We start from the raw sequence: 9,468 nt of genomic DNA on the forward strand, positions 1-9,468 counted from the left end.
CCTCCTATTGAACGACTTCTCCCTTATCGGGTCCAAATTTGGCCTCCATGACCGGGCCCCACTAGACCTCTGTGCGCCGTACACTGCGACGTCGGTCTCGGCCGCGAGAGACCGAACAGGACTCCTGCTTGGGGAAGAATTGATCCTGCCGGGGCTGGAGGCGTAGCTCCTGGCCGGCGAGCTGCACATCGGGCTGGAGACGTGGATCCTCTCAGAGAGGCTGGTCCTAGGAGGACCTGCTGTCTTGCGCTGGGCGCGTTTGGCCTGCGAGTTGAGCTTCCCAACCAGGACGGCCAGGTTCACCTGGGAGATGTCGGCCTGGAGGGCCGAGTAGGGCAAGAGGAAGTAGAGGAGGCCCGGCTCGAGGATCTCGTTGGGCTTCAAGAGCTTGGACTTGGAGCTTGTTGTGGTGGAGAGAAGCTGTGAAGCCGTGCAGAGGAAGTGATTTCTGGAGAGCTTGTTGCCATTGCCAGTGACTTGGCTCGCCGTGACAGGAGGCTCAAAGTACTCCAAGCAGCCGTTCAGATGAACCACACGTACATAATTCATCAGCCCTTTAGCTGATGATTTCCTAGACAAACAACCACCCATAATTCTCTCTCTCTCTCTCTCTCTCTCTCTCTCTCTTTGAGTGAATTGAAGATAGAGATCAGACGGAGACTGAGGTCATTAAGCTGCGTTCGTGTGTGTATATATACACATGTTTGGTTGGTGCTAGGACAAAAGACTCATAGGAAGACTTGAGGTCTTCAATGTCGTAGCCGTGTTCTACACTTTCTTTGTGGGATTTTTGGCAGGATTTCTGACTTGGGACTGCCGCTTGCTTGACTGAGTAAAGATTACGATGAAGCCAAGAGTGATCGGAGTGCGAAAAATTTGGCAAATCTTGATGGTCTCTCTGTGTCTTGGACTAAGAGTGAAAGTGACACGCAACTGAGATTGCCGTGTCCGTGGGGTTTTAAATTATGGCCGTCTCTTTGCATATTGTGGTGGGACAAGGATTTGGCATTGAAAAAAAAGTAAGAGTGAGCAAGACGGATTGAACTGAATTGGGAATCGCCCAGATCGGATTGTTGGTTCCTGGGGACGTTGGTCAAGCTCCTGGTACCATAAAATTGGAATTGGTGATTTTCGATCTTGTTTCCGATTTCAGAGAAGAATCGGATCGACCGGACCAGAAAGAACCAATTGTTATGTATTTATTTGTTGTCTATGTTACGTGTATCCTAATAGTCAATCGATTATTTTTTTTCTTAATTAATATGTTAAAATTAAAGTCAATGTTGTCAACCCTTGGAAAAAAAAAGAGGCAAAGGCATGAGAAGAATTTGGCATTGAAAAAGGCAAGGCAAGGACCAGACTCGGTCAAGGAATCTCAAGGTTCAAACCATTGTATTGGGAGAAGTTCGCGAGTCATTTTCACGATAGTCCATCCACCTCCGGCTTGGTCTTCTGCTTTCATACAAACAGTGTCCTTACCATTGTTCTCATCTTTCGTCTTTGAGGATTTGCGGTCTTCAGAAGATCTCATTTGTCTTTTGCCTCTCAAATTTCTTCCCCTCATCGTGTTGTTAGATCTTCTTGTTAGGAGAGCTATATCTTCATCATCTTCATCTTTTGATGATTGTTCGATTACCTGCAACATCGTAATCATCTTTGGAAGGTATGATCTTCTTACCTTTGCTATTGTTTTCCTCATTTATCAGCTCACATTCACATGACATTAATGTCTCTATCAGCTCATCCATGGATAGTTGGTTGAATTTTCATGGTCTTTCCTCGATTGGCAAGACATTCTCAATTTCTGTGAATTTTGTGAATGTTTAAGTCACACTTTCAGCCGACTTCATCTTGAACATTTCATAGTTGCATAAGAGAATGTTCATCTTTGTTTCTCTTACTCCATCAATTCCCTCGAAAGTAACTAGGAGATGATCCCAGATCTCCTTTGCTGAAGTATAAGAGGAGATTTTGTTAAATTCAGAAAGTAAATGAACAGCTTTTGCATTTAGTGCTAATCTTCTTTCAATTTCTTTAGGCAGAAGAACACTAGAAGTGCCAATTTTTGTGTATGACGCTCACTTTAGTGTTAATATTTTTTTGGATCACTTAAGTGACAATTTCTTTGAAAAACTAATATTTAAGTGTTAACTTCGGTGAGGTCGCCGGAATTGGCACTTAAGTGATCGTTTTCTCTCCGATTTGGCACGAAAGCAATGGTTTTTCGGATCACTTAAGTGTCAATTTATTTAAAAAAAAAAAACCATTTAAGTGCTAACTCCGGTGAAGTCGCCGGATTCTAATAGCCTCAACAATGGGCTGGATTCTAATAGTCTTCTTTAAGCCAAGTTACAATCAACACGTATTGTTCCTGTCAAATATAGATCACACTATCAGGACATGAGTACTACTATCACACTTGTGCATTGTTTTTGACACGATTACCAAATAGCAAAAACACCACACAGAGAACTTTTAGATGGAAAAATGAACAATATTATCCGAGAATAGAGAATAATAAACAGAGCTAGTATTTCTCTATTTTTCAGTCCAACCCTTTTGAGCTTCTCTGATCCTTCTTATATCGACATCTCCAATCCATTTGTTGGACGCTCTTTTGAGAAGCAAAGAGTTGTTGGGAGTTAATTGGAGCAGTTGCCAAGGTCAGAATTTCCTATACAATCCGTTCCAGCGGCAATTGCAAGGATTTCACAAAATGGAGTCTGCTAACCATGTCGCATCAATTGAGTTGGAAAACATCTTTATGATATTTTCATGATCACCAAACTATCTTTAGTATTAATGGTTATCATGACGAATGCAGATAGTGAAACTGGTTATTAGTACTGATGATCTTTGTGACGGTCCGATTTTCCTGTCATTTCGAGATCTTTGACTGTAAGATATCCGTTGAAGTATTTCAGTTATATCTCGCTCGGATCTGATCAATCACGAGTTAACTAACCAAAGGGGAAAGGCTAACGCATGACGAGATACGTGGATCTAGGAAATTCAATTCGAAAACAGCATTTTGACTATAAGGGTCGTTGAGAGAATATTTAGAGCTGAGGTTGACTCGAGAACGATTAAAGGATTCATTGTTAGTGTTATACGATTGGGACGTGGGTGATGCCGCATAACCAACGTATGATTTGCGAATTTCCCTAAATCGATTTATGACGATCGCGGCCGTCGGGGCTAGTAAAAGACCTTTGCGATTTCATGATAACCAAGATAGCCGTGGTTTGAATTTTCCTAAGTGTGATGAGAATCACAGAGTCAATACGCGTAATGTCCGCAAAAGCCGCCGATTAGTTCGAGATAAATTGAAATTACGGACGACGAGAAATCGATCACGAAATGGGATCTCAGAAATGAAAAAAAAAATGGAAATGAAGATTTGTAAAAAAAAAAAAAAGAGTTTGTATTGGACGACGCCTAGTCGGGAATGAAAATCAGTGAAAAATTGGATTTTCGGACGAAGGGTGTGGAAAGACGATTTTGCCCCTAGAGCTTCGACCTTATTTTTTTTTTTAATCGGACAAGGGCATTCTTGTCATTTGATTATTCCCTTTATATCAGCTGAAATTGGAGGGGCAAAATTGGAAGGAAAGTGTGATATTATATGTATAATGACAAATGTCATTAATCCATGGTGCTTAATTAATGAGCTTGACACCTAAGAGAATTTGGATGAGAATGAGCCATCTTCTCCTTCTACCTTCTGGATACTCACGTTCAAGAACAGAACAGCACTACCATCACCTCCATTTTCTCCTTCCTTCACTCCCTCACGCACAGAAACAGTCTGCCCTGACCAGTTCTGATCGCCAACTTCCCGGCCGTCCGACCTTTCAACCGTCGACAACCTGCTAGTGAGCCACCTACCACTGCGAAGATCAGCCTGTTGTTGAAATTTTCCAAGTGAAAGTGCACCGTTTGAGCCACTGTGGAATTCAGGGCGGCCAATCTCCCACGAGTCGCCGGAAATTGACTCAACCGGAGGTAGACTGCTGTTGGTATTTTATTGGACCACCAAACGAACGAATTTTGAGCTCAAATTTTGGTGACATTTAGTAGACATGTATATGATGTTGCTGTAAATTTTTGGACAAAAAGGAATGATATCTTGACCTTGAACCACTGTTGTGTTCAAAGGAGCAGAAACTGTCCAATAGCGGATCAGAAGGAATTAGCGCCAAATGAAGACCAACCGGTGTCGCCTTGAGCCAAAATTTTCGGTGAGGCCCCTTAATACATATAAATTGGTTTTAGCAAGGATATTGATGGATAAATTGAAGAATTAGGTTGAGTTGTGGACTGTTTGGGCTGGATTGAAACAGAACAGGGGGTACCCTGTTTCGGTTTCTTTCTTATTGAGTTAGAGGGGGCTGTTTGTGATGGAATTGAGATTTAATTTGATCCTTGAGGCATGTTAAGGTGTGGAGTGATATGTTGAGGAAGTGTATGATCGATGATTTGGTGTTTAGGCGAAGGAATATTGATGAATTGATTGATTTTCTCTAGGCTGCTTGCTGCCCTGTTTTGAAATTGTGGGAGCCAAGGTGTTTGAGGGCTAGGAAAGAAGTGTTTTGCTGATTAAGCTTAAGGTAAGAAAGTTCTTATACCTTGGCTAGAACGATTGAGCTCAATTGGGTGAATACAATGAGGATTGTGCAAATTTTGGTGAATTACGGTGATGTTGTTTGATATATGATTTCGTGTTGTGCCAATTGCTTAAAGACACATTGAATAGCCTTGATATGTATTGATTGCCTCTTGTTTGTTGAAAATTTATGTTCTCTCATGCCTTTTATTGTTAGCTCTATGTGTGAGCTATATTTGAACTTGAAGTCACGATTATGATGAATTGCTGGCATGCTTGAGAAATTGTGGTACCCCGATGCGTAAAGACACGGGGTGGAAATGACCAACATCCCGATGCGTAAGTGACGCGGGACGGAAATTATGATGTATCGACACAGGCCCGAGATGATTTGAAATCCCGAGGCGTTTTACGTGGGTTTTATCAATGAGACGGTCTGATGCGTAAGTACGCGAACCTAGCCTGAGGCGTTTCACACGCGGGCTTGAATCGAATGAAGGTGGAAAGAAAGGAAGGCGTGGCTTGGCTTCGTTATGTGCACCGTCTTAAGTAAAGTGATGAAATATATTGCCATGATTGAGTAATTGATACTTATCGTTATGCATGTACTTTGTATGGTTGTTGTATGCATCACGTTATCGTGCACATTGAGCTTATGTTGCTTTTACCCGAATGAACTGTCGGTCTAACCTAGGGATAGGACTTGCCTTACCGAGATGTAAATCTCACCCTGTCGTAGGACTTTTTTTTTTTTTTTTTTTTTTTTTTTTTTCAGATCCTAGAAATTGAGGATGTTGCCTGTCCGATTGGGTGAACCCCAAGAAATGACTAGGTATATTGAGGAGTTTCCTGAAGGAGGAGATGTAGTATATATTAGAAGGACGACCGTGGTTTGGGTGGATGAGCCTGAAGCATCTTATAAGCCTAATGGGTTCGAGGCATGGTTTCGTAAAGTAAACGGGGTCGTATCCGAACAATTAAGGCCCCAAGATGTGCCGGAAGGGGTTGTACCTTCTTGGTACCACCCTACCAGGGATGAGATAGAAGTTGAAGCGTCCACTATAGGTTCAAGGAATATACCGAAAAAGAACCAAGTGGGAGAGGAGAATATAGAAGTAATAGAGATTTCGGATTCAGAGGATGACGAGATGGACGGGGATTCAACCGAAGTGCGGTTGGAGTCTTTCTCTGAGTATGATCCCGAGGAGGACGTGAGTCAAGCCGAGGACACTAGTACTTTCTAGAGTCTCTGTCGTTGGTTGACTTTGATGCTACTTTTTGTTGGAGACGGTGTTAGGTTAAGGCTTGGTGATTTCATTTTTGGGTTTGCCGTCTTGTCTCCTTGACCTCGCTTGTGTATATTGTTAGTTTTTTTTTGGTATCGTTTGTACAGACCTGTATTTATTTATTTATTTGTATTTTTTTTATGGATAAAGTCTTTTAGTTTCCCCGCATCTCATTAAGTGGATGTGTTGAGACGATGAACTGGAGTTGGGTTTATTCTCTTTCGCTTCTCGCTTGCAAGTTTCATTTCATTCGCCATACATGAAGAGTATTTTGAGATAGTACTTACGGCGTGTTATGGATGTACGTGCTCGTAAGGGAAGTGGGGCGTTACAATCTGACATTTCAATAAAGGCGAGATACTAATCTCTAACCATTTGGTGAACAAGTATCAATGAGAGTGATGTCTCATGGTAGCTTGGAAGTACTAGTCGAGATAACGCTCTTGGAAGCCTTTTAATATTGATGAAGATGGAAAAGTTCATTGATCTCAACAATGCTTATCAAACAGTTGGTATCATCACTGAAGATGGTTAGCCTGGTCACTCACAATTTGCATCGATGATAGTGTGCATGAGATCATGTTAGTGATGCATTGGGTCAGATAATAGTGAGATACGCACGGGAAGGAGATCGTAAATGGTACGGAAAAGAGATGTTGAAGCTCTGGTTTTAGTAGCTGATAAACAAGGTTAGCTATCAGAAAAGTAGCTGACAAATTTGTAAGACAAGACAGCTACAACAGCTGCCATTTTGGGAAACTTGTGCTAGTCAGTGAAGCGACTACAGGAGCAATCCCAATACTGGCAGAGAACCCCCAATGACTCTCCAACGACTAACTGAACGTCCCTGAAGGTCTCCATGGGCATATTGAAGACCTCAGTATATAATGACCAGTGATGTTATGAAAAGTGTAGAGTTACATGAAATACTGCTACTGTCTTTAAAGTGAGAAATTGTCACAGATCTTATTAGGTATACTCTTAGTATTTAGTTTAGCGCTATAATAACTAACCCGACAGTGTGATCTATCAAGTGAAGGGAATTGTACTAGCCAATTGTAACTTGCATTGCTACTTACTAGTGGAATTTAGCTGCCGTTAAGACCATAGTATGAGAGTCGACATAGACTTAATTTGAACCAGTATTTATGATTGTGTTATCTACCTACTTTACTCTGTTTACTTACAAGCATCACACATGCTGATCTATTTGCATTACCATCTTGAGTGCTGATTTTTAATATTCTGCAGAAATTTTTTAAACCATCATCACTCAACTTATTCAACCCCTCTTCTAGCTTGGGTTATTAGCCCCAACACATTGTTCCTCTGAAAAGCCATCAACTATTCTCTGGCATGTCCTAGTTCTCCTGTTGTGGCATCCTCAACTTGTTAACGACTACACTCATTTTGACAAACAATCATATTCAGACGATACGGTCACCAACATCTTCTAAGACTTGATATCAGCTTGATACAAAGCTCTTTATGACTCAATAGTAGCACGCCTCTCTAGAGCCCATCGAGCCAACAACAGTTATGACTGAGCCAACACCGTGCACGATCAAGCTACACCAATGCGCCCTTTTCTAGTGACTGGGCCTCACTCTCCATTGTTGGTGATACCTCGGTGATATCCTAAACAAGTTAGTGTTGAGTGATTCTACTTGGTGCTCGGATTCCAATTTTGTGTCATGCCATGTTTTACAATAAACTGTCAATCCTTAGGTTTTATACAGTTCCCTTAGACCGCACATTGCCTTAAACATTGTGTCATACATGGGGCATCGAATCTTGGAGATAAAAGATTGAACCGTCAATTTTATGTTGTTCATGCATCACATATAGTAACATCGTGAATGAATCTCAACAATCTTGGTTGTTCTTGCATGTTCTTGATATTTCTTGCATGTTATCACGTCATTATAGATGTCCATCATAGTATTTTTCATGATAGGATTTCTTGCATATAGGTTAGTAACTGTTTGATTTCTCGAAGAAATCCAAATTTCCCAATCTTTCGCATGCGTTTTCTTTTGGACATTAATAATTTGATTTTCCTTTGAGTGGTAAAAAAGTGAAGACCATGAAATAAGGTATCCTTGACGTATGCGAAGAATAGCAGCAAAGTGAGTTGTTCGCGACGTGGTCATGAATTGACTTACAAAGTGAACAGCATAAATAATATTAGGATAGGTAACTCTGAGTTAAATAAGACTGCCAACCAGCTATCAATAAAGAGTAGGATACCATGTGAGATTTTGTAGGACCACTGCCAATAAATTGTAGAACTAAGTCTGATCTTTTTTTGACTAGTGCTAAGCGTGGACATATTTTATTGGAAAGACAAATAGGGGCTTGGAAAGATTTGACTCAGGAACTCCTTGCTCTCATACCATGTTACGAATGGAGCATAAAGTTAATTTCTGTATATCTTCTATATCAAACTGATGACACAAAGGGCCTATGTGTAGGTTGTCCTTGAGTGTATTATCTAAGGTAACTAAAAATTAAACAATCAATCTCACAATCACAATAAATCAAGGAAGATTATGATCCTATATCAATATCTCTGACAGATCTCATCCCTAATATATTAACTATATGTTTATAGTGCTATAGCTATAAATATGCGTACAATGTGTTCTAATGGACTAAGAAAAAAGTAGAGCCAAATCCGTGGAAACCAACGATGGCCGAAGTCTTCCGAAAGTGTTGCCTTCTCATTGTCCTCCTCGTATCCGCAGGTTACTTCTCATCCTTTACCTGATTTCCTTTCGTGAGACAAAAACATTTGTTAGCCGTGAAAAGGAAAATCGACCATCCCTTATATTGTAAGGTTCTAACACTAATACCATGTCTTCCTTTCCTTAAGGTTTGGTGATAGAGATACCTAAGGTGGAGGCATTTTGTTCTGAAGGACTGGGGCTATGTGGAAAGGGCAACGACTGCCAGCAAAGGTGTTCTGCGCGTCACGGTCCGGGCTCGCAGGGATCATGCGACTACACAATCAACCCTCCGCTTTGCACTTGCTATTACGATTGCCCTGGGCCGCCGCCACCACCGAAAATGTGCGATGGAGGTGCGGGTTTGTGCAGCAAGGCGTGTACTGACCAGTGTTGCAGCGATCGATGTGCTACAAAGTTCAGTCACGGCCAAGGATATTGCGATGACAGTGCCGGTCCTTGGCTGTGTCAATGCCAATACCCTTGCTAATTTTCTTTCCCTTCTCACTATTAATAAGAAAGGATCACACGTACATGGTGGACTTGGTGTGCAAAATCTTTTTTAAAGGAAATTATAAATGCCTCAATTGCTCGTCGCTTTTCGTCCAAACCATAGACCGTACGGACTCCATGTTGGCTTGACATCGTCAAAAGGCTCATCTGAGCTTGCTTCACCCAAGAATGGCTTTAAGCCCTTGGTGTGGCTCACCAAATGTACCGAGAGTACTTAAAGATTGGATAAAATACACACGGTAAGAAAAGACCGGTTAAATACCATTTAAGAATGTGTTATTTAGTAGAAAAGGAAAAAAAAAAAAAATCAATTCCATAGTTCAAGGTTAAATTATGA

At 41.2% G+C, this 9,468-nt stretch overlaps 1 protein-coding gene across 1 annotated transcript; it reads left to right on the forward strand.

Annotated features, from left to right (window-relative positions):
* Window positions 1-8,584: 8,584 nt before the first annotated feature.
* LOC115751287 (defensin-like protein 182) lies at window positions 8,585-9,108 on the forward strand. Its single transcript, XM_030689121.1, has 2 exons — window positions 8,585-8,639; window positions 8,768-9,108. Exons 1-2 carry the CDS (start codon window positions 8,585-8,587, stop codon window positions 9,106-9,108), a joined length of 396 nt encoding a protein of 131 aa, XP_030544981.1.
* Window positions 9,109-9,468: the final 360 nt, after the last annotated feature.

The sequence above is a fragment of the Rhodamnia argentea genome, chromosome 4 (assembly GCF_020921035.1).
Source record: "Rhodamnia argentea isolate NSW1041297 chromosome 4, ASM2092103v1, whole genome shotgun sequence".
Classification (NCBI taxonomy): Eukaryota; Viridiplantae; Streptophyta; class Magnoliopsida; order Myrtales; family Myrtaceae; genus Rhodamnia; species Rhodamnia argentea.